Genomic DNA, 25,628 nt, shown 5'->3' with positions numbered 1-25,628 from the left:
CCTATTGGGCCTTTGAAAGTAGTCGTGTAGTAGATTTTTCTTTTAATTTCATGTGGAACATACATTTTGATGAGCAGTGACACGTGCAATTTCACCCTCCAAATATGTGAAGCAGAAGGATCACTAATTTAAGGCCACTTTGACCCTCTCTCAAAGGAATATTTAAAAATAAACATTTTAAGTGAGTCAGAGACTTGATCCTTATACAGCACCAAAGTTCTGAGTATTACTTTGGGCCTTCATCTAGAATACTGGGTCTCACCCTTCCTAATGCTGTGACCCATTAATACAGTTCCTCATGTGTTGACCCCCAACCATAAAATTATTTTCATTGCTACGTGAAAACTGTAATTTTCTTTGAATCATAATGTAAATATCTGATATTCCCAATGGTCTTAGACAATCCCTCTGAATGGGTTGTTTGACCTCCCCAAAAGAGTCACAAACCACAAGTTGAGAACCATGATCTAGAAAGAACTATTAAATGTTATATAAGTGACTACTTAAATCAAGAAAAAATACAAATGAAGGAGTTGAGTTTCTATGAGAAATAGAATATTCTACATCTGGAAGCATTGGATTCCTTTACATTGACAATATTCCACCTGGCCAGCTTATTTACTTCTGGATTCACTGGGTGGGGGAGTTCTTTGCAATGGCTTAGCCACTCAGTCCTACCTAGACCTTGAGTCCAGAAACTCCATGTTCCCATCATAACATGGCAGGTTTACATCATCCAAGTGTTCTTAGGACAAGTTAAAGACTTCTGTCATGACTCACTGTACAGATGAAGTTATGAAGTCTTCCAGGGATGTTTTCTGTGTGTCATAAAGTATTCTGCAAATTTCTTTACTTTACATTTCTGTCTGTATGATGGTGTGAATGCTGATGAGGGTAAGGGGTGTCAGGGTCACTTTCCATAGCTACATTTTCATGTCCCATGTTCAGATTGTTCAAACTCTAGTACTGTGGCATCAATAGGAGGAAGCTGGAAGCCAAGCAAGGGAGAACGTATACCTTCAAGGGTAGTACACCTATTTTATGGTAGAGGCTAGTTATCCCTGCTCTCCTCAAAGGCACTGACCATAGTAAATGCTTGGTGTCATGACTGCTTTTTGCTTCCTGATGGACAGTGCTGGTTGTATGTCACAAAAATGTTATTCTACAACTCTCTCGTAAAGATTACACTGAGTTCTAGGTTTCTACTTGTTGTTCGATGTCCCCTTTATTCAGTGTACTTAACTTATATGCAAGGCACCAGCATTGGACAGTATTTTACCTTAATATCATTTCGTGTTAGCTTTGCAGATGAGAATTGGTAAGGTTCCTCAGTCACATCAATAACATATAAAAACCACTGGGAAGGAATCCTGTAAGACACCACAAACTTATACGGCCCCTTTATGCAAATTAGAAAAGTCTGGAGCTACAGTGGCATGCAACCTATATGCTTGGGTAAGGTGCCACCATCTGTGGACCCTCCACTGCACAGCTGGGGACTAGAGAATGTATGTCCAACAAAAATGTTCTGAGCACCTAGCCATACCTGGCACAGCTTAGGGACTAGTACACAAGGTGGTTCTATATCTGTGAGTATTGTAAAAGCAGAACTAGGCTGTGAGATGGACGCAGCCACAGGAAAAATGGAAGCGAAGATGTGGTACAAGTGCACCTGTAAATAGTACTTTAGAAGGGCCAGAACAGAATTGAACTCAAGCGGAAAGGAGTGCGGAACAAGTACATCTTTTGTTCTTTGCATTAGATAGTTCTCTCTAAATCGTTGCAGTCTTCCTTAACGGTTGTGTTTCAGTGTGTTTGATGTGTATTTAATATGCCAGTCAATTGTAAAAGTAATCCTATGCATTGTAAAGTGTATAGGGTTCTATAGAAAGAAGAAAACATTTATTATCTCTAGTGCTACCACTCAATAACAAAGCACTATTGCGTTTTGGAGAATCTCCTTCCACATCAGTATTTCTTTCAGCGTGTGCAAAACTTAAGTTTTTAAAATATTTACTACCAGGAAATATAAATCTTTGCTAAGTATATTAATGATATCACTGATCAATCCACAATATCAAGAATGAACTCCCCTTATACACATGTGCATGCACACATGCACACACATATAAACTTGTGATAAAAAATTTTTTCCCTAGAGAAAGATAAGTGTTTCCATTTTTTCAAGTGACTGGTGTTTTCATGGTGGAGAAAACATGGACAGAAATATTACCTTAATCAGGGTTTCAATGACTAACACCTTAAAGGGGACATGGAATTTCAAATGAGAGTGCCCCATATATAGCTGGCACTGTCCTCAGAATGAGCAGGCATAGAAGCTTACATTGTTGGAACCAAAAGAAAGAAAGGCACAAAAGCTTATGTTGAAAAGATAAAGCTCCCAGGAAATTTCTCTTTCTAAAGGTGGACTGGAAGTGGGAACAACACTATCTGCCTCATTGCACAGTGCCACCTTCTGGTAATTTTCTTCCATGGGCACAAATCTCTAAAGGATGTAAGGGATGGTAAGCCAGAGGAAGAAACCAGGGTTGACATTCAGTTATGCAATGTCTGTATGCAGGCTGCTGTGGGGTGTTTGTTTGTTTGTTTTGTTTGTTCATTTTGTTTTTATTATAAGAACAGCCATCCACAGCGTGACCTGTGGAGCTTCTTGTTGCCCAGAGTTGGGTATAGAGCAGGCACACCAAACTTTAGCACTGTAGTCCCAGGTATGCTTATGTGAAGGAACACTGGCCTAAGACCAGGCCAAGATTTGAAATCCCCTTCTGTCACTTAAAGCCATGGAGCACTGAGAGAGGAACTGTTTGTCTTTGAGTCCCTCATCCTGTATTGGGGAGAATTGGTCTAGACACTGAGGACTATTTTATGAATCTTCAACATTTTCCCCAAGTGTAAGATATTGTTGGTTGGCCTTTGTATCCTTTGACATTCTGACCTTGATCTTTTTCATTTTCTTTGCCAGGTGGATGAAGAGTATAAGAATCCACACACAGTAGACCGAATTCCACTGGGGAAGCTGCCCCATCTTTGGGGACAGTCCTTGTATATCCTCAGCTCACTGCTAGCCGAGGTAGGCTTTATGATTAGAGGTAGGCCCATCTGATTAGAGGTACATGAAACCAGAAAGAGCAACTTCATTATCTTCAGGGTTGCCTGGGCTATATTGGGCTCCAGGCTTTTCTCAGGCCTTGCATGTCTGTATTTATAGTAAGCCAGTTCAGATCAGCTACATGAGATTCTCCCTGCCTCCCTCTGGCCAGAATCTCTGGTATGTACTTGGAATCTGCTTGCATTGCTCAGCAGACATGGGAAACATCTCAGCCAAGATTAGCACTGCTCCTCAGGGAAGAGATAGGCATTAGGAGGTTATTAGATGGTCTAGAATCTCTCCCAGCCCAAGACACAGGAAGCAGAGTGGCTCTTCAGATCTCACCATAGAAAGAGACAGCAGGTACAGGTAGTCCTTCAGATGCCAAAGCCCACACCAACCTACCTCCCAACCCATTCCCTCTTGCTCCCAGGCTTCGGTTGAGAAGGCTTTAAAATGAATCTCCCAGTATTAAGTGAGAAATGTCAGCTGAAATTTTGGTGTGGGGAAGGAGCCTAAAGAAGAAAGGGAATGCCCTCCCGAGGCTGGCCAGCCTTGTGTGCTTTGCCACCTTTAAAACTGGGGAAGAGAACAACAGTGCATCAGAATGTTACTGGTGTAGTAAAGACCAATGAGAGAGAGCATAGTGGCCACTTCACCTGCGAGCATTGCTTGCTAAAGTGGTTCTCAGGTATTTTTAATCCCCCAGGTTTCACGGTCACATCTTCATATATCTTTTTGAAAGTCAGTTCTGTATCCACCTAGCTCAGAGACTTTTGGCAGGTCTCTTAATCTCTGAGCCTCAATTGCTTTACACATAAAACGAAAAAACTGGGCTTAACTGTCCAATGCCTTTCAGCTCTGATTTCAGTAAACATGTGGTGAGAAATAACTAACTCCACTCCTCTGAGACCTCTTCTCCAATATAAAAAAAGCCTTTCTTTGGTCCCCTCCCTCTCAGATCACCTTCTTTCCCTTGGGAAGCTTGGATCATTTCTAGAAAGTGAAAGAAGTTGCATTTTTAGAAGATGCATTTAAGAAGATGGAGAGGGTTTTATGTTTCACAGCAGCCAGCCCTGGACCAGTCTCTCTCTGCCCCTTTCTATAAGCACATCACCTCATTGTCCCCACGTGTAGAATGGTGGTGGACATAGGAGACTCCAGTGTGACAGTGCACATGTAGGGACAGCTAGCACTAGTGATAACTTTCTTTTCATTCATACAACGTGGGGGTGTATTTGAGTAACCCTCAGGGCTAAGCACCAAACAGGTAATACATTTCTCAGTAGCATTCTAAGTAGCTTATTGTGTTATGGAGAGAGATTGAACAAGTAAGAATAAGAGAGTTTTGAGTATTTGAACCCCCAAATGTGCCACTTTAAAGTGTAGAAGCGAGGTGAAATCTTGGTTAAAGTAGGGTTCATAGTACTAATGCTCCTCTCTTCTTAGGGTTTCCTTGCCACTGGTGAAATTGATCCGTTAAATAGAAGATTTTCTACTTCAGTCAAACCTGATGTTGTAGTCCAAGGTTTGTGAGCATGATTACTGTCCATCTCTAAAGTGTAAAATCAATGTCAGTTTTCATTCATATGGTTCCCTAGTTCCTTACTGACATTTTTTAAAAAGTATATTTAGCCAGGTTCTAGCAGTGCAAACCTGTAATCCTAGTACTTGGGAACCCGAGGCAGGAATATCAAGAGTTCAAAGGCAGGCAGGGGAGGTAACTTGCCACGCCCAACCTCGACCAGCAAGGAAGACGCGACCACAGGAGATCTTCTTCAAGCAGTTTTACTCAGGAACCTTCATACAATCTTCTGACCTCTCTCTCTTCTGACTCTCTCCTCTGACTCTCTCTCTCTTCTGGGAACGCCCCTGCACCACACTTAAATAGCTAGCACTGGCCAGTCCTAGCAAGCCACGTGGGTCATGTAGATAGGCTGTCACTATGCGGAAGCTAGCAGGCCAGGCAGACATAGCCAAATAAGGACTTGTTTACTGCAAGGAGCGCTCACCGTTGGGAGGGTGGAAGGCAGAAACCAGCGGCCGTCTTTGAGGCAAGGCACATCGCAGCTCTCTACAGTAACTCAGATGGTAAAGTGCTTAACTGGCATGCATGAGGCCCTGGGCTCAAATTTTCAGCACTATATAAACTAGGCATGGTGGCATGCATCTGAAACTCCAGAATGAGAAAAGTGCAAGCACTGGGGTCAGAAATGCAAGGTCTCCTTTGGCTTCATAGAGAGTTTGAGGCCAGTCTAGCCTACATAGTAAGACCTTGACACGGAAAACCAGATATAGAGGTATAGAGAGTATGTCTGTTTAGGGTTCATTGTACAATAAAATGGAGGCATCTATGTGAAATCTTGTATAACTCAGGTAGGCCCCAAAAGCAACAGTATTCCCTTTACCCACAAATTTACTTCCTAAAAGTAATTGTTTTCTGGAATCTAAACCTTGATTTTCATTGGCACACTTATAACTATCACTCTGAAAAGTGTGAAAACTCAACCCAAGTGAAGTTCATTTGTCCCTTGGAGGTCTCAGGTTTCACCACCTGCTTCAACCACCCCTTCTTTCCTCTTTAGCTAACTCCTCTTCCAAAAACGTAAGAAGCCCAATGGGACTGCCTTTCCCAGGGTACCCCCACAGACCATGTCTTAGGGATGCTAGGACTCTTGCTCCTCTCTGAGAGATCCTGAAAACAATGGAGGTGGCTACAGAGGAAGCTGTTAATCTAGGTCTGGCCTACGGTATGCACTTAGAACAACAATCCCTACTGTTTCCTCTCCCATGTCCTATGGCAACTCTGGGACATTTTGGGTGAGTGCCTTGTAGAACATGCAGATACTGTCAATAGTGTATGCAGATCACACCTAACCACAACGATATTCTGATTAGGTAACGTTTGCACCATTGCTCTTATCTCCATGAAACTTAGAAGTTAACTTATTCACTCAAGGACTTCAGTTGACAGGTGGAAGTGGGAACCTATTACTGATATCCTAGTGGACTGGATAGCATACTTGACCAGCACATTCTGTTAATTTGTCTCTTAAATCTACAAGAGTTTTTTTCCCCAGCTGTGGACCAGAACATAGTAATAGATCTCAACGAGTGTTTGTTTTAATTTTATAGGTTTTATTTTTAATATGTATACATGCATCTGAATATGAATGTGTGCACTTATGTGCCAGGTGTTTCTCTGGAGTTCCAGGCAGTTGTGAGCTGACTGATGTGAGTGCTGGGAATCAGCTGCTGAGCTACCTTTTTACCAATGCAGTAGAACCAGAGGATTCTAGTCCAGCCAGCATTATCAGAGGATCTGGCATGGAGTAGGTTAGGGCTGTTTCAGAAACTCATGCAGGTTCAGTGAGATTCCTCAACAGGTAACAGCCTTTTGCTACCAAGCCTAACAGCCCGAGTTCAATCTCTGAAGCCTACCTAGAAGAGCAAGAGAATTGACTCTTGCAAATTGTTCTTTTACCTCTACTCATATGCTGTAGCACATCCATGCCCCGCCCCAGGGGAGGGCAAACTTCATATACGAGTGGTTGCATCAGATCGTGATACTCTCCAGTTATCAGTTACAACCACTTCCTGAAAGAGGTTGTCAGAAGGAGAACGGCGCTGTGTGACTTGGATAAATGTGGAATTCTGCTTGTCAGTGAAAAATTCAGAAGGGATAAGTGTTGAAGAAACCCCACAGATGGTCCTGCATAGTCCAGCAATCTCATTTATTGGAGGCCTGAGGAAGCGGAGGATGTTGTGGAGATTAGGCTCAGCTATTATGGGCTAATTAGGAGTTCTTGTGGCTTCTTTAAAGGATTCACTGTGAATATGACGTTGTTGGTATTAAAATACTTTAAAAAGCATCAGGTGGTATGTGTTAGGTAATTTCAGCTCTCAGAGGCATTTATATATCTCGCATGCATGGTCAGCACCTCCCAGCTTATAGATACAACGGTAAGATTTGGGGAAGATACTCTAACAGCAGCTTACCCTATGTTCTCTGACCTGAGAATGGCCTGGAGCCCTCTAGTTTCCAAAAGGTTCTGCTGCAGCTGGACAAAATACCAGCTGCTCCCTGTGACTGTCCTCCTCTTCTGCAAGCACCTGGCCAGACTCCATCCCTTTGCCAACACACTGCTTTCTCATAAAGGCAGGTAGTACTGGTATGCTGGATACCATCTAACCATCCCTGATGTGACTTTAAGCTAAGACAAATTTCTGCATTGACTACCAGCACCCAGATACTTGGAGGAGGTCCCTGCCAGCCAGAGAGCCCAGGACTCAAACATCTGGGATGGGTGCTCTTTCTTATCTGTGGGGTTTTCTGCTGTACTTATAAGTGGGCCAAAGAGTCCCACTTTTACCAGGCTCTATGCTAAGAGGCCAGCTTTCTTTTTTGGGGGAAAAGAAAGCTGCCGTCTCCTATGTCTCAAGCCAAATCCTCGCCTGTTAGCAGACTCTGCCATATTGCACATTTTCCCTGCCCTTTGGGAACAGGAACACAAACTTCTGGCATCCTGTAAGGGTGCTGTTTCCACTCCTAACCCTATGGGAAAGTGACACAGGGGTGTTTAGCTAAATGCTGACCCAGAGGGAAGCAAGGCATTATTTCTAATAGGGTAGGTTAACACTTACATACCACCTGATGCTTTTTAAAGCATTTTAATACCAGTGGTGTCATATTCACAGTGAATCCTTAAAAGAAGCCACAAGAACTCCTAATTAGCCCATAATAGCTAAGCCGGGACTGGAGCCTATTAAAGACCATTTCTATAAGCTGTGAGACCGTGCTACACAGTGAGGGCACTTGACAGATATGAATTGTGTGTGCTGAGGTACAGTGAGGAGAGAGAAAGGCTGGAGGTGCAGTAAAGCAATCGCCATCATTTCCAAAGCCAGCCATGGGGAATGGGCTAATATGCCGAGCCACCAGACACAGATCTGATGCTAAGTCTCTGTTCTTGTTTGCAGTTGCTGTTTTGGCAGAAAACAGTCACATTAAGGGGCTCTTGAAGCAACATGGAATAAATGTCCAGAGCATTGCTGATGTGCATCCAATTCGAGTCCAGCCAGGCCGGATTCTTAGTCACATATATGCCAAATTGGGTAGGTCAGGGGAATATTGGGGTATATTTGACAAAGAGGGGCTTTCCAGGCTCTAGATTTGGGAGTGAGGGAAACTTGGTTTTAAATTCTGAAGAAGACCTGGGCAGAGCACTAAGCAGGTGAACCACTAGTTCCACTTCATTGTGAAGAAGAATGGGCAGGCAAGCAGATTTCCCTCAACTGGGTCAGCCCACACTGCCATAGGAGCGCCCCTGTTTGGCAGACATGTTGGAGAAGAAACAACCTCCTTTGGAATGAATGTCATGGATGAAAGAGTCATGGGATCTTGATGTGACTTCTAATTGTTACCTGTGGTGCCCCAAAATGCTCATTTTCCTCATTAAAGTGGGAAGCAGTTCTCTTTTCTTAAAATCTGAATTTGTTTAGTTTATGACTGACTACTAAATAAATTCAAAGTCCGTATTATTAAAGTCCTTTTAATAGGTCTACTCCATATAGTTCAGACTGGTGTTACTCATATCCATGCATGAAGAGAGGGGTAGGATTTGTTTCTCTGTTTGGCTTTGTCCCACTTTTTAAAAGGAAAACCAGCCCCAGAGTATATTTTTTGACAAGAATAATCCCCAGTGTTAGCTTAGGTCACTATGAATAGCTGTTACTTTCTTTTCTTTAACTCCACTTTTCCTTTATATTTCAAATAGGACAAAATAAGAATATGAAATTGAGTGGTCGACCATATCGGCACATCGGGGTCCTTGGCACCTCTAAACTCTATGTGATTAGGAATCACATCTTCACTTTTACACCCCAGGTAAAAAGAGCAAACATGGTGGTCCGTGGTGGTGTGTGCCTTTACTTTCAGCACTGTGGAGGCAAAGACAGGTAGAGCTCCATGAGTTCAAGGCCAGCCTTGTCTATATGAGTTTCAGACCAGCTGGAGCGATACAGTGAGACCCTGCCTCATAAATATGTGCAGGCAAGTAGAAAACCAGTCAGCATCCTCTTAGGTTCTCATTTCTGTCTGTTAAGCCTTTCTGTGTCAAAACGGAAGAATTTTATATGCATAGGGTCAGATGGAGATATAGAAAATGTTTGCAATAGGTGTTCAATTAATGTTACTTGAATCAAATTTGGTAGGTCATTACTTCCAGACATGAATATTAATAGAATTCATATTACTTTCAACGTCATATGTCACTTGGCCCATATCACCTAAACTTAATAGTCTCTAACCCTTGTGAAAGTGTCATAGGACCCTCAGTATGACAACTGGACTCAACCCCCACTGAGATTCAAAATACGTTAACTGTGGAACTTATCTTTAGAATTCTTGTTCCTAAAGAAAAGGAACCCAGCAGAAGCACACACTAATGTTTTCTTATCCATTTGAGCAGCTACAAAGAACAACAATATGGTTACTTTTCCAGCGGGTGACAGTGTGGACTCCTACCTACCCGCCTCGGTAGCTGCCACTTTGAACATTGTAAATCTTGGTACCGAATTCCAAGTGCAGAGCTGAGTGAACACTAGCACAGAGATCAGGAGACCAGTTGGATTTTTATCATTAGGTGGCAGTCCTCTGAATCGCGTTAAGCAGGCATCAGTCAGATGGATAGTTCCCAGCTCTTCCTCACCTTTGAAAGTGTGAACCGAGGATCCCCAGAAAGTGTAGCAATTACAAGGCTCCTGATTTGCCCTTGGTAGTTTACAAGACACTTACATCCTATGGGAGGAGTTGAAGACAGGTCTAGTAATATACCTTCCCTTTCGTACCAGTGTAGCTGCATCTCATGGGCAGGTGACACATTATTATGAAAAGGTGGTTCCCTGCTCAGAGAATTGAGGCCAATAATGAACATCTTCCCAGGCAACAGGTTGAGGATTAGTGCAGTCCCAGATGATAGGTGTTCTGTGGGAAAAAGTGAAGGGTGGACCTTGACATGGCCTGTTCTGACTTTCAGTTCACTGACCAGCATCACTTCTACCTGGCCCTGGACAACGAGATGATTGTGGAGATGCTGAGGATCGAACTGGCCTATCTGTGCACCTGCTGGCGGATGACTGGCCGCCCCACTCTCACCTTCCCTGTCACACACACCATGCTCAGTAATTCCATGATCTCCATCTGTTGGGTCATAGATGTTTAGGACAATTCCTGTTGACGGTGCCAAGTATTGAAGGGGATCCTTAGCAGTTTGATTTCTTTGTCTAAGGAATCTTTTGTACCATAAGGGTTTTGATTGGGTTGGTGCTGGTGAGAACCTTTCAGTGTATTGTGCTCCCAAATAAGCTCCATCATTCTTTTTCTTAGCAAATGATGGCTCAGACATTCATCCTGCAGTTCTTTCTACAATTAGAAAACTGGAAGATGGCTATTTTGGAGGTGCTAGGTAAGTTGGGATTTCTTTTCATTAAATAAGGATAACGTTGACCTTTCTAAAAGTCCTCTGCTGTCCTCTCTCTGCATTTCACATCAATTTTATGAACCTAAACACGCAGAATTTTCAAGTAAAAAGGAAATCAAAACTAATCTGGTTTCATCTCCCGTGGAAAGCTTGATCCTGTCTAAAGCAATATTTGGTTGTTGCTTATTAAACTTTCCTGAGTACCAAAAGACCACCTGCATAGAGAAGTGGGCATAGCAGTCTCAAAGGTGTTGTCATTCCTGGGACGTGGGGATTGCTTGTGTGTTTCTCTAAAGAGACATGGAAGGAAACACCAAGCACCCAAGGAGGGGCCAGCAAGCGCTCAATAAAAACCAACTTGAGTACACTTTCACCTTGAGAATAATTCACACAACCTGACAGATTTCTCAGTGGCCCTTAGAAATAAAGCATCTGATTAGCCCTACATAAGTCACTGTCTACCAGCTTCAGTGGTATGAGATCTCTTTGGGTCTGTTGTGCTAAAGTATGACTCTTGCGAACGATTCTTTGAGCTTAGGTGAATAGGGTTGCTGGCCCTACAGGAATCCCCTTCTTTTATTTTGTACCTCTGCATGACCCAAGGTAGGTGATTTTTCTTTCTCTGTAGTCTTTCTATCTTCATCTCCATGAATCTCTTAGAGTGTGTTAGATAATACATCTCCCTCCACATAGAGCCTCTCTGTGCAGCTAGACCGTGAGACCTTCTCCTGGTAGAGAAAGGATTCCTTTGGGCCCTTACCAGCTGCTGAGACCGATGAGAAGTTAAGTGACCCCTTCTTGCATCCTCCTACCTATTGCCACAGGAAAAGCATATTTTTTTTAAATTTTCTGGTAAAATACCTCTTGCCTTATTATTTACACTATATCTTTATACGCAGCTCAGTGTGTCCAGAACATTTTCATCATGTAGGGCAGATAGTTCTCCAGAATATTTTCCATCTTTCAGAATTCAAATACCATATGCAAGAAACATCTCCCTGCTGACCTGCCTATTCCCAGCACCCTCTCTGCTTTGTGTCCCCAGGGTTTTAGGCCAGACAACTTGTGCAATGTAAGGTCTTTTTGTCATTGGCTCATTTCACTACCTCACTGTTGTCTTTCAAGGTGCACTCAACTGTTTTTCTACCTTTGGCCTCAAGTGATTATTCTCCAGCTTCTAAGATTGTCACCTGTGCCTTGTAGCGTCCTGTGGGTCCTGCTGTTGTCTAGAAGTAGCTTCCCATACAGGCTGCCCTTGGTCTCTTGGAAGTATCAGTCAGACAGTCCCCGGTGTGATACTGTCTATATGCAGGGCTACTATTACAACTCCCATCAACATCTACTTCTGAGCAGTTCGGCTCCAGCTTGGATAAGTTGCTGCCTGGTATACAGCATCATAACCAAAAGAAAATATAGGCCTTTGATGGAGTCTCATACTACCAAAAGCTTTTGAAGTTACTGCCTTCCTTTGCATTCTCTTTAGCCTCATAAACCCTACTGTTTCACCTTCAGAGAAAAAGTACCCATTGCATTTTGGTTTGCTGGTCCACCTCCCAACTCTAGGGCAAAACAAAGGGAGCCTTAGAACTGTCCCTTGGCTCTCCAGGAGAAGGCTTTTGTTCAGTGAAGGACAGGGCTTTTCTTCTCCAACTGCTGTTTTGCCTTAAGCCTTTTGTCAGTTGAAACTCAGCCACCTGCAAAGGTGGCTGTATTGCATACTCTGATTTATTCTGTAAACAATTGTGTTCTGGGTTCTTAGGTTCTCACACATATTAACTAAATTCTGATGTCATGCTGCTAGCTCAGAGGGAGGTCCTGTTGTCTTCCACTTCAGTAGCTGACATTTCTGTAGAGCATAAACTATATGGTCTCCCGGTATCTAGGTGCTGTTCCCTCTTTAGCAAGACACCCCACAAGCTGCTTGATTTCAGTGGAGCATTTCTCAGCCCAATGCAGTAGGGCTCATGCAGGGTGAACTGCTATTAATCTGAGGGTGTTAGGTCAATCCAATGAGTTCCTTCTAGAGAGAACCCTAACTCTGAGGCACGTGTCTTCCATCGTAAGTCCCCTGTACCCATCTTACCAAGTTTCATGTCAGGAACAAGCACACCAGGAAAATTATTGCTTCTGATCCAATTGTTAATGGTTTAATCAATTTATTCTGTAAAATTGTTAGCTAATCAGGAAAATAAGTTTATATTTGTTAGGTTTGGGAACAAAAATTATGCATGAAATCTATTGTCTTAGAGGTTTACTGCTGAGAACAGATAACCATAACCAAGGCAAGTCTTATAGAGGACAACATTTATTTGGGCCTGGCTTACAGGGTCGGAGGTTGAGTCTATTATCATCAAAGCAGGAGCGTGGCAGCATCCAGGCAGGCATGGTACAGGAGGAGCTGGGAATTCTACATCTTTATCTGAAGGCTGCTAGTGGAAGACTCACTTCCAGGCAGCTAGGGTCAGGGTCTTACAACCTACACCCACAGTGACACACCTACTCCAACAAGGCCGTGCCTAATAGTGCCACTCCCTGGGACAAGCATATATAAACTATCACATTCCATTCCCTGGCCCCCATAGGCTTGTTCAAACATATGAATCTAAGGGGGCCATACCTAAACATAGCATAATACAAAATATATTTAGTCCAACTCAAAGGTCCCTATAGTTATAGCAGTCTCAACAATGTAAAGTTCAAAGTCTCTTCTGAGATTCATCCAATCACTTCACTGTAATCCCCAAAGCAAGACGGGAAACCAGCTGGGCAAACTCCAAACTCTGCATCTCCATGCCTGATGTCAAAGCGCTCTTCAGATCTACAACTCCTTTTTCATCTTTGTTGACTGCAACAAACTTCTTTCTCCTGGGCTGGTTCCACTCCCTGTTAGCAGCTTTCCTCAGCAGGTAGCCCACAGCTCTGGCATCTCGAACATCTTAGGGTCTTCAAGACAATTTCAATGTTACAGCTTCTTGTTCCAATTCTGGGATCCACACATAATCTTCCAGGCTCCTCCAAAGGGCTGGTGTCACTCTAAGCTCAGGTAGATCCACTCCACTGCTTCTGATGTTCTTGGTGACCATCCAATGGTACTGGCATCTCCAATACATTGGGGTCTTCCACTGCAAGTAGGCTTTACCAATAGCCTCTCATAGTGAGGCTCTCTTTATAGTGCCAAGCCTCAGATCGTTTGCATGACACCTTTAGTCCTGGGCCATCATCTGCAATTAAGGCTGCACCTTCACCAGTGGCCTTCCATGACCTCTCACAGTGCCAAGTCTCAGCTGTTCTCAGTGACACCTTCATGCCTTCAAAGCCAGTGCCACCTGGGTGACTCTTACATGTTACCAAGTACAGTTGCAGTACAAAGTACAACCTTGGCTATCGCTAGAACACAGCTTATTTGTGCTCTCAGAAAACACTTCCCAGAAGATTTCACCTCAGTGATGATGGTCTCTTCTTAACCACCACTAATTTCTTAGCTTCAGCTGACCAGCATCAACTGTTCCAGTAGTCCCTTCTAGTTTTCACTCTAAAGCCAGAGCCACATGGCTGTCGTCTGTGTTCTGATGTTTGCTGGAGCTGGGAACATGGGCCCTTTACTCTATTGCTAGCTTTTTGTTTTCTGTCTCCCTCTCTCCCGAAGCTTGGTTTACCTGGAACTTGCTCTGTAGATTGACCTTAAACTCAGAGATTAGTATGGCTCTGTCTCCTGTAATGCTGGGATTAAAGGTGTGTACATAGCACCATGCCTGGTTTTAAACTTTTCTTCACCTAGATCCTGCTTTGTCCCAGACTGGCCTTGAATTTAGAGATCTGTTTGGCTTTGTCTCTTGGGAATAAAGGTGTGTACCACCATGCCTCGATCTAAATTTAGCTGTGTAGGATCTTGCCTCCAAATCCCTTAATCTGTTATCTCCTAGAACATCAGATTCAGTTCCATTTCACTATGTGCCCCTTTTAATATTTAAACCATGTATTTTATATTTTTCCTTTCTAAGCTTTCTTCACTTGTTCAAAAAGCTCTTCGTGAGACTTAACCAGGGAAGAAAGTTTCTGCTGCGCTTTTTTGAGAGTTCAATGCAATTAATCTGAGTCTCTTCACCTTAGCCCCAGGTCGACTCTTCAGACAAGGGCAAAATGTAGCAACATCCTTCACCAAAATGCCACAAAAACAGTCTCTAGGCCACATATTGAAAGTCTTCACTGAAACCTCTTGGGCTAGGTCCACACAATTCAAATCATTCTCAGTAACAAAGTCTTCCATATTTCTACCAGGATGGCCCATTAAGCCCCACTTAAAGCATCCCAATGCATTCCAAACCCAAAGTCCCAAAATCCACATTCTTCTAAACAAAAGCATGTCGGGTCTATCACAGCAATTCCCCAGTCCCTGGTACCAACTTCTGTCTTGGATTTTTACTGATGGGAACAAACACCATGACCAAGGCAAGTCTTATAAATGACAACATTTAACTGGGTCTGGCTTAGAGGTTCAGAGGTTCAGTCCATTATCATCAAGGCAGGAGCATGGCAGCATCCAGACAGGCATGGACCTGGAATTGCTGAGAGTTCTACATCTTCATCTGAAGGCTGCTAGGAGAAGACTGACTTCCAGGCAGCTTGGATGAGGGTCTTAAAGCCTACACCCACAGTGACACACGTACTCCAACAGGGCATACCTCCTAATAGTGCCATTCCCTGATCCAAGCATATACAAACCATCGCATCTATTGACTTTTAAATATTACGTATTTTCACTTTGTACTGTGAATAAAACTTTTGAGGAATGGTCTTATGTTGCTCAGGCTGGCTTCAAACATTCTATGAAGCTGAAAATGGCCCCAACCTTTTGATCCTCCTGCTCCTGTTTCCCAAGTGCTCAGATTACTGACATTCCTACCATGCCTGACTTGGCTATTGAATTTTTGGGTTTGTTCTTTGGGCTGATAATAGGGCCGGTATATTTATTGACTCTTGCAGAAGTGCTAGCTAGTACTGTAGAGTTTCACAGTGGTTCATAGTGAAAGTCTGTCTGTACCGCACCAGTATCTCTAACATAGTACCTTCTTGACAGAGTAAAACTAGGAATCCTGGCAGAGTTCCTTACTACCTCATTCTACACATACCTGACCTTCCTGGATCCAGACTGTGATGAGAAGTTGTTTGGTGACATCAGTGATAGGAGCTTTAGTCCTGACAGTGAGTCAGACCTGGGAGGATACCTTGAAGACAGCAGTCATCAAGGTACCTTGTGGCAAGCATCTGTGAATTATTTATTGCATTTGTTCAAACCTTGGTAGTATGATAAAGTTGCCTAAGACTCAAACACAGAAAATAATTGACAAGTAAGCTAAAAGCAAATGAACAGAAACAAGGCTTCTGAAGACTCTGTTCACTAAAATGAATAAAGTGCTAATCTAAGAACCTAGTTTCTGGGGCTGGAGAGATGGCTCAGAGGTTAACAACACTGACTGCTCTTCCAGAGGTCCTGAGTTCAATTCCTAGCAACCACATGGTGGCTCACAGCCATCTGTAATGGGATCTGATGCCCTCTTCTGGTGTGTCTGAAGACAGCTACAGTGTACTCACATAAACTAAATAAATGAATCTTTTTTTTAAAAAAGAACCTAAGTTACACTGGTGCCCTTGAAAGCAGGGCTTTATAAGACTAGTAGGAAAGTCTCAGGAACAGACTGTTGATAAATTGATTTTTAAAAAAATGTTTCCCATTTATTTACTGTATGTATGCATGCATGTATGCATGTGTGTGATATACCATGCCATATATAACATATAGAGGGGGGTCAGAGGGCAACTTTTGGGAGTTGATTCTCCCTCCACCGTGTGCATTCTGAAGATTAAACTATGGATCTTAAGCTTGGAAGTGGTCCCCATTGCCTGCTGAACCATCTCACCAGTCCTCTATTTTTTTAAGATAGTCCATTTGCCCCTCAGAGCTCTGTGAGGTCATTTGCACCAGCTGCTCCTGGTTCGCCTTACAGGGGTTTTCACAGCTATTTAACTTCTGACCTGAGCGTGAGCCCAAAGCTTTGGTCATGATTATACTGCTGAGCTACACCCTTAAGCCCTTACAAAGTACATTCTTAAAGGAGAAACACATTGCTTGACTATTGAAAGGAATGGCAAAATAACCTAGTTTTGATTAGATGTGACTGGTGAAACACCACACCTGTATAACATGTCTCAATCTGAACATGGTTTGGGGTCAGTGTGACCTCCTTTTACTTTTAGATAACATTTGTAAATGTTTTAGAAATCTTAGCTTAGCCCACTCTTCAAGACAGAATGTCAGCTAGTATTTTTCAGGTGGTTTTCATATTCTACAGCTCACCTTGGGATGATGACTTAACCTCTCATTCTGGATTTCTTTGGCATGGAATGAAGATATTTTTCAAGTAGTAAATTACTACATATGTGTGGCACACCTGTCACTAACTTTATCCATGTGAGTGGAGGTGCAAATGTATGTTGCTAAACGTTGTTTACTAAACAGCTTGCTTTCATTGATCCTTTTCTTTGGTTCTCCAATTGCAGAAAGCCAAGATGAACTTGACCAGTATATCAGTCACCTTCTTCAAAGCACATCCTTGAAGTGCTACCTGCCCCCTCTTTGTAAGAAGTCAGAAGACAGCCATGTTTTCAGTGCTGTCCACTCCACTCGGGACATACTTTCTGTGATGGCCAAAGCAAAGGGTTTGGAAACTCCATGTATGTTATTAAACTCTTTGGTCCATTAAGTTACATTCTTTTATCACAGTAATATGTGAATATAACTTAAGTCAACCCCAAGAAACAAGATGTACCTTCTCCTCTAACCTTCTCCTTAGATGTAACCACATTCAGCTAGCTCTTCTAGATGTTCCTTCTGGCATTGTCATATCTCTGTATTTCTAAAATAGTACATGTTTACTTCTGTCCTTGAGGCATCAATTAGACCTACAATGTTCTAGTATGTGGAGAAGGTAAATTACCACTCTTCCATTTCATTCTCTAACCTACTAAAGGAATTGTCTAAAAATTTAGTTAAATCAGTTTTCACATTTTTAAAAATTTTTTTATTAGATATATATCTTTACTTACATTTCAAAGGTTATTCCCTTTCCCGGTTTCCTGTCCATAAGCCCTGATTCCCTCCCCCCCTCCTCCTCCATACGGGTATTCCCCCTGTTCGTCCCCCATATTGCCCCTCACCCATATTCCTCTGCACTGGGAGTCCAACCTTGGCAGGACAAAGGGCTTCCCCTTCCCCTGATGCCCCAACAAGGTTATTGTCTGCTACATATGCAGTTGGAGCCCTGGGTCAGTCCATGTATACACTTTCGGTAGTGGTTTATAGTCTCTGGAAGCTCTGGTTGGTTGGTATTGTTGCTTTTATGGGGTTGCAAGCTCCTTGAACTCCTTCAGTCCTTCCTCTAATTCCCCCAAGGGGGGTCCTATTCTAAGTTTAGTGGTTTGCTGCTAGCATTGATCTCTGTATTGGACATGCTCTGGATGTGTCTCTCAGGACAGATCTATATACTGTCCCTTTCAGCATGCATTTTCTAGCTTCATCAATCTTACCTAGTTTTGGTGGAGATTATATATATATATGTGCCACATGTGGGTCAGGCTCTGAATGGCCATTCCTTGAGTCACTGCTCTAAACTTTGCTTCCATATCCCCTCCTATGGATACTTTTTTTACCTTTTAAGAAGGAGTGGGGGATCCGCATTTTGGTCATCCTTCTTCTTGAGCTCCCTGTGGTCTGTGGATTGCATCTTGGGTAATTCGAGCTTTTTGGCTAATATTCAGTTATCAATGAGTGCATACCAAGTGTGTTTTTCTGTGACTGAGTAACCTCCCTCAGGATGATATTTTCTAGTTCATTCCATTTGCCTATGAATTTCGTGAAGGCACTGATTTGATAGCTGAGTAGTACTCCATTGTGTAGATGTAACACATTTTCTGTATCCATTCCTCTGTTGAAGGGCATCTGGGTTCTTTCATGCTTCTGGCTATTATAAATAAGGCTGCTATGAACATAGTGGAGCATGTGTCTTTGTTATTTGTTGGAGCATCTTTTGGGTACATGCCCAGGAGAGGTATAGCTGGGTCCTCAGGTAGTGCAATGTCCAATTTTCTGAGGAACCTCCAGACTGATTTCCAGAATGGTTGTACCAGTCTGCAATCCCACCAACAATGGAGGAGTGTTCCTCTTTCTCCACATCCTCACCAGCATCTGCTGTCACCTGAGTTTTTGATCTTAATTATTCTGACTGGTGTGAGGTGGAATCTCAGGGTTGTTTTGATTTGCATTTCCCTTATGACTAAAGATGTTGAACATTTCTTTAGGTGTTTCTCAGCCATTCGGCATTCCTCAGCTGTGAATTCTTTGTTTAGCTCTGAACGCCATTTTTTTTTATGGTTCTATTTTTAATGTTTTAATCCAGACACCCCCCCTTAAGTCCCTTCAAGCAGCAAAGGCATAAATCAGCTCCCAGACAAAAGCTCTGGCACAAGGGGCATGAGCTTCCTTTTGACGTCCTTCAAATCAGCTGTTTTGTAGGGAGATGTAAAAAATAAACAAAATTGAGCCACTTACATGCTATGAGATGACATCTCTTTTTTCCCCCCCTTGGCTCCAAAGTTTTCAACATCTTAGTTACTTATAAACATGTGTTCAACAAAAACAAAACAGGATGGAGAAATCTTACAAGACTATGGTGCTGCTCCTGGGTCATGTGCCAATAAAAACATCTCCAAGTTAACTACCTATATATCCACGTTCCTTCACCCCCATTTTGGAACAACTGGTATCATCAAACAAAATGATTAAAACAATTTTTTTTAAAGTCAGGGTCTATCACTCTATAGCTCTGAAATTCCTATATAGAGCAGGCTGGCCGTGAATTTGGGGAAATCTTTTCTCTGCCTCTGACTCCTGAGTGTTAGAATTAGTGCAGGGACCACCATGCCTAGCTAGTGTCTGTAAAAGATGGCCAACAGCCCTTTCCCCATGTGTGTATCGATCCAGAAAGGCTCTGCATTGTGGTTCATGAATTTTGGAAAAGGAACAAGCAGGGAGGTGGTGGCCAGTGTTCACTAAGAACCAACTTTGTTTTCAGAATTTATTTCGATGAATTTTAGTCTGTGCATGTGTGGCATCTATGTGTACGTGTTTGTGTGTATGCACATGCATTATGAGGATGTATGTGCATGTGAGGCCTGGGCTGGCATTGCAAAACCTCCTTACTGCTCTCCCCTTTCTCACTGAGCTCCCTGGTTTGGGCTAGCATGGTGTCCAGGGAGCCTCTTTTTTCCCCCCAATATTCATTTATTCAATTATTTGCATGTTTCCAAGTAATATCTGCAGATATTCCTTATAACCTTTCAACACCGACTGCACGTGTACCTGCGTTCCAGGTACAGTGTTGAGTGAGGCGCATGGTTCCCATGGAAACAGCACCATGTTTCATCCCTCCGTACTCCTGCAGGGGCCGCTAGTGTTGTCCTGCACGGAGGCTAACCCTACCTTGTACCCTAACTCAAGATCACAACCTCCTGCAGACACACAAATCTTTAGCCCTTCCCTGCCCTTCCACCTCAGTCCTAGACCTTGGGTCAAGGTGGTGACTTTTCGGACCATAGATGTCGCCATCTTGATCCAGTGTTAGCTGCGTGTACGAGGCTCTGGGCTCTTTGGGCACATGAGAAATTATTCTGGGTCAAGAGCGACAGCGATGGAGGCAGAGATGTCAGAGAAACACATTTGTTTCTGGTATCTTACGGTCGAGGTTAACATCCAGTTCCGGCCATTCTCAGCATCCTGTTCCAGTTTCAGTCAACTTCCCCCAGGGAGCCTCTTATCTCTCTTTCTCCAACAGCCGGCTTCTTACATGGGTGCTGGTGAATCACACTCAGGCCTTTACGTTTTTAACTGAGTTATCTCCTGGCCTGAGAATGACCATTCCTTATACAACCTTCTTCACCTTTAGTCTCTGCAGCACCGACACACTCCACCTCCCATTTTCCTAATATCGCTATCTTTATCATCTATCTCCAATTCTGTAGAAGTGAAGAATTGTCATTTCCTTTATTTATCCTTTTATCTATAATAACTGGAGGCGCTTAGTCTTTTCAGAGGGTAGTAAATAGCTTTCTCCTCAGAAGATGGTTCATGTGATAGTCTGTAATTTGTCAGGTGCAGACTCCACAAATCCTCAGATGTCTAGCAATGTGGAAAGGCAGCCAGGGGTGTGTCTTCACTTACAGAGCTTGACCACTCACTCCAGTGAGGTGGTCAGAAAATGCTAAGCCCATGCTCAATCCCAGCTTCTCCAATGATGGAGGGGAGGCAGGCAGGTACTCTGTTATTAGTCAGGTCACATCTTGTACATGTAGTTTTAAGACAACTTGACACAAGCCAGCCTTACTAGAGGAGAAAGTCTCTTATGCTGGAGGCAAGTCTGTGGGGCATTTTCTTAGTGATTGATGAGTGTGGGGCCATCTGTGGGCAGATGATCCTGGGTTCTGTAAGAGGGTAGGCTGAGCAGGCCATGAGGAGCAATCAAGTAAGCAGTACTCTTCTGTGACTTCTGCATCAGCTCCTGTTTCTAGGTCCCTGTCTTGCTTGAGTTCTTGTCCTGGCTTCCTTTGATGATGAGCAGTGATGAGGAAAAAGTAAGCTGAGTAAACCCTTCCCTCTCCATGTTGCTTTGGTCATGGTGTTTCATCACAGCAATGGCCACCCCAAGACACCCGAAAATGCATTGCTCCATTGTTAGACAGGAAAATCTAATGCCTGGCACCATAATCTTGAGCACTGTGCTCTCTCCCCAACCCCCTGTGAACTCAGAAAGATCCACCAGCCTCTGTCTCCTGAAAGGTAGGGGGAGCATTGTACAAGTTTTTTTTTTTTTAAAGACTTGTTTATTTTATATAGTTGAATTCAGTGTTGCTGTCTTCAGACACACTGGAAGAAGGCATCAGATCCCATTACAGATGGTTGTGAGCTACCATGTGGTTGCTGGGAATTGAATTCAGGACCTCAAGAAGAGCAGCCAGTACTCTTAACTGCTAAGCCATCTCTTTAGCCCTCTAAGATGGGTTTTTAAATAGTTTCTTCTGTGAATCAGTCTCTTACACAATAAACAACGGCAACAACAAAACACTTCTACTTAGTTACTAATTCAGTTACCATTTTTCTTTGATTACCAGTAATTTCTCGGAGCTTCCTTGTTCTGGCAAGTCACCATGTCTTACCCCCCCCACCCCCCACCCACACTGCTCTTTCTCACAGACACTTGGTGCTTGTTTCATCTCTCACTCCCCTGTCACTGCAGAAAGTACACACTCTGTCACAGTTGTGAGTCTGTCCTACAGCTGGAGAGACTGCGGGTCCGAGAGGACCAGCATGTGCCATCTATGAAGCCATTTTGATTATTTGTGAAGTGTATCTAAGAGAATTTCAATTTTCTTTCAGGTTTCTCTTTCCTTTGTTAATGACACAATGTATGGTCCCCGTAATCTCTTTTTTTTATCTATATATATATATTTATATTTATATAAAAAGACCAATAATAGCAGTGTGTTATGCATCAACAGCAGCAACAGCTTTTCCAGGTTCTGCAGTCATCTGAACAAAACTGTAGAGACATCCAGCACACTCCATTAAAAAAAAAAAAGTAAAAAAACAAAACCCGAGAAAACAGCACAGTTCTGTTACTCTTGTGGTACCTGGCACCATTTTTTTAAATTAGCTTCTCAATCATCATCTGGAAAGAAAACATTCTGAGCAACATCATTAAAAACAGCTCTGATAAAGCACGGTCACTACTACGTATCATAAAGCAGGTACAAGCTATTTTACATCCACAGAGGTATGATACAGTACTGTCCTACATCTATAATAATAGAGGATACAATTTAAAAGGCATTATTTGAGACTTGATTCTACTTTTCCAGCAGAGGGCCCAAAGGATGGTGTGACACAGCTTTGTAAAGAAACATACTCTAGACAGGATTTCCTTTCACTAGTGGCACAGTTCTAAGGATTCATTCTCTCCATGAATGTCAGCTAAAACCATTATTAAAAAAGTGAAATATCCCTAGAACAAAACCGTATAACCTCCGGATTCACATGAAGATGACCTAGTGGAGACAAGCTGGACCTCACCTTACCAACAAGCTATCAAATCTGTTATGTTTAAACAGTGAGACCTCCAAGGAAGGAGATGCCAAGTAGTGCTTCAAAGCTTCGGACCACAATCAAACACAGCATCCTTTTCAACAGAAGCAGAAGCTCATCTGAATATGCTCAAGGATGCTGACATCAACATTTAATCATCTCCTCACTCATCCAGGAAGAAGGGGAGATCAGTTACTACTGTACTTTATTGTGTTCAACCAAATCACCATGTTACAAAAATAGCAAGCTGCCATAATAAAAAATAAGGCTCCTCTATCCAGCACCAGATAGCATCATTTTACTTTCAAGCCCAGAAATTGCACACTTGTATATAAACCAACCGAAGATGAGGATTGAGGATTCATCTTGGTGGATTTTTCCTTTGATGAATATGAAGTGTCCTTCCTTATCTTTTTTGATGACTTTTAATTGAAAATTGATTTTATTTGATATTAGAATGGCTACTCCAGCTTGCTTCTTCTGACCATTTGCTTGGAAAGTTGTTTTCCAGCCTTTCACTCTGAGGTAGTGTCTGTCTTTGTCTCTGAGGTGTGTTTCCTGTAGGCAGCAGAATGCAGGGTCCTCGTTGCGTATCCAGTTTGTTAATCTATGTCTTTTTATTGGGGAGTTGAGGCCATTGATGTTGAGAGATATTAAGGAATAGTGATTATTGCTTCCTGTTATATTCATATTTGGATGTGAGGTTATGTTTGTGTGCTTTTCTTCTCTTTGTTTTGTTGCCAAGATGATTAGTTTCTTGCTTCTTCTAGGGTATAGCTTGCCTCCTTATGTTGGGCTTTACCCTTTATTATCCTTTGTAGTGCTAGATTTGTAGAAAGATATTGTGTAAATTTGGTTTTGTCATGGACTATCTTGGTTTCTCCATCTATGTTAATTGAGAGTTTTGCAGGATACAGTAACCTGGGCTGGCATTTGTGTTCTCTTAGGGTCTGTATGACATCAGTCCAGGATCTTCTGGCCTTCATAGTTTCTGGCGAAAAGTCTGGTGTGATTCTGATAGGTCTGCCTGTATATGTTACTTGACCTTTTTCCCTTACTGCTTTTAATATTCTTTCTTTATTTTGTGCGTTTGGTGTTTTGACAATTATGTGACGGGAGGTGTTTCTTTTCTGGTCCAATCTATTTGGAGTTCTGTAGGCTTCTTGTGTGCCTATGGGTATCTCTTTTTTTAGGTTAGGGAAGTTTTCTTCTATGATTTTGTTGAAGATATTTACTGGTCCTTTGAGCTGGGAGTCTTCACTCTCTTCTATACCTATTATCCTTAAGTTTGATCTTCTCATTGAGTCCTGGATTTCCTGTATGTTTTGGACCAGTAGCTTTTTCTGCTTTACATTATCTTTGACAGTTGAGTCAATGATTTCTATGGAATCTTCTGCTCCCGAGATTCTCTCTTCCATCTCTTGTATTCTGTTGGTGAAGCTTGTATCTACAGCTCCTTGTCTTTTCTTTTGATTTTCTATATCCAGGGTTGTTTCCATGTGTTCTTTCTTGATTGCTTTATTTCCATTTTTAATTCCTTCAACTGTTTGATTGTGTTTTCCTGGAATTCTTTCAGGGATTTTTGCGATTCCTCTCTGTAGGCTTCTACTTGTTTTCTAAGGGAGTTCTTTATGTCTTTCTTGAAGTCCTCCAGCATCATGATCAAATATGATTTTGAAACTAGATCTTGCTTTTCTGGTGTGTTTGGATATTCCGTGTTTGCTTTGGTGGGAGAATTGGGCTCCGATGATGCCATGTAGTCTTGGTTTCTGTTGCTTGGGTTCCTGCGCTTGCCTCTCGCCATCAGATTATCTCTAGTGTTACTTTGTTCTGCTATTTCTGACCGTGGCTAGACTGTCCTATAAGCCTGTGTGTCAGGAGTGCTGTAGACCTGTTTTCCTGTTTTCTTTCAGCCAGTTATGGGGACAGAGTGTTCTGCTTTCGGGCGTGTAGTTTTTCCTCTCTACAGGTCTTCAGGTGTTCCTGTGGGCCTGTGTCTTGAGTTCACCAGGCAGGTTTCTTGCAGGGGAAAAGTTGGTCCTACCTGTGGTTCCAAAGCTCAAGTTTGCTCGTGGGGTACTGCCTAAGTCCTCTCCGCGGCAGCAGCAACCGGGAAGATCTGCGCTGCTCTTTCCGGGAGCCTCCGTCCACCAGGGTTCCAGATGACGTTTGGTGTTTTCCTCTGGCGTCTGGATGTGCACAGAGTGCAGTCTCTTCTGGTTTCCCAGGCGTGTCTGCCTCTCTGAAGGTTTAGCTCTCCCTCCCACGGGATTTGGGTGCAGAGAACTGTTTATCCGGTCTGTTTCCTTCAGGTTCCGGCGGTGTCTCAGGCACAGGGGTCCTGCCGCTCCTGGGCCCTCCCCTACGGGAACCCAGAGGCCTTATACAGTTGCCTCTTGGGCCAGGGATGTGGGCAGGGGTGGGCAGTGTTGGTGGTCTCCTCCGCTCTGCAGCCTCAGGAGTGCCCACCTGATCAGAACGCCATTTTTTAATAGGGTTATTTGTCTCCCTGCGGTCTAACTTCTTGAGTTCTTTGTATATTTTGGATATAAGCCCTCTATCAGTTGTAGGATTGGTAAAGATCTTTTCCCAATCTGTTGGTCGCCATTTTGTCCTAACCACAGTGTCCTTTGCCTTACAGAAGCTTTGCAGTTTTATGAGGTCCCATTTGTCAATTCTTGATCTTAGAGCATAAGCCATTGGTGTTTTGTTCAGGAAATTTTCTCTAGTGCCCATATGTTCAGGATGCTTCCCCACTTTTTCTTCTATTAGTTTGAGTGTATCCGGTTTGATGTGGAGGTCCTTGATCCTCTTGGACTTAAGCTTTGTACAGGGTGATAAGCATGGA

At 42.9% G+C, this 25,628-nt stretch overlaps 1 protein-coding gene across 5 annotated transcripts in view; it reads left to right on the top strand.

Annotated features, from left to right (window-relative positions):
• Phka2 (phosphorylase kinase regulatory subunit alpha 2) overlaps window positions 1-25,628 on the top strand; it is a 123,028-nt gene that overhangs the window by 60,240 nt on the left and 37,160 nt on the right. For 4 of the 5 annotated variants that reach the window (XM_008773197.4, XM_008773195.4, NM_001395639.1 and 1 more), the window contains 8 exons: window positions 2,984-3,091; window positions 4,559-4,637; window positions 8,090-8,224; window positions 8,887-8,996; window positions 10,147-10,291; window positions 10,497-10,575; window positions 15,668-15,837; window positions 17,149-17,322. In XM_008773197.4, coding sequence (XP_008771419.1) covers window positions 2,984-3,091; window positions 4,559-4,637; window positions 8,090-8,224; window positions 8,887-8,996; window positions 10,147-10,291; window positions 10,497-10,575; window positions 15,668-15,837; window positions 17,149-17,322 — 1,000 coding nt within the window. The remainder of the gene's footprint in view (window positions 1-2,983; window positions 3,092-4,558; window positions 4,638-8,089; window positions 8,225-8,886; window positions 8,997-10,146; window positions 10,292-10,496; window positions 10,576-15,667; window positions 15,838-17,148; window positions 17,323-25,628) is intronic. The other variant, XR_005498059.2, reaches the window with a different exon arrangement.

The sequence above is a fragment of the Rattus norvegicus genome, chromosome X (assembly GCF_036323735.1).
Source record: "Rattus norvegicus strain BN/NHsdMcwi chromosome X, GRCr8, whole genome shotgun sequence".
NCBI classification, from domain to species: Eukaryota; Metazoa; Chordata; class Mammalia; order Rodentia; family Muridae; genus Rattus; species Rattus norvegicus.
This window is presented reverse-complemented; position numbering and strand designations above follow the sequence as displayed.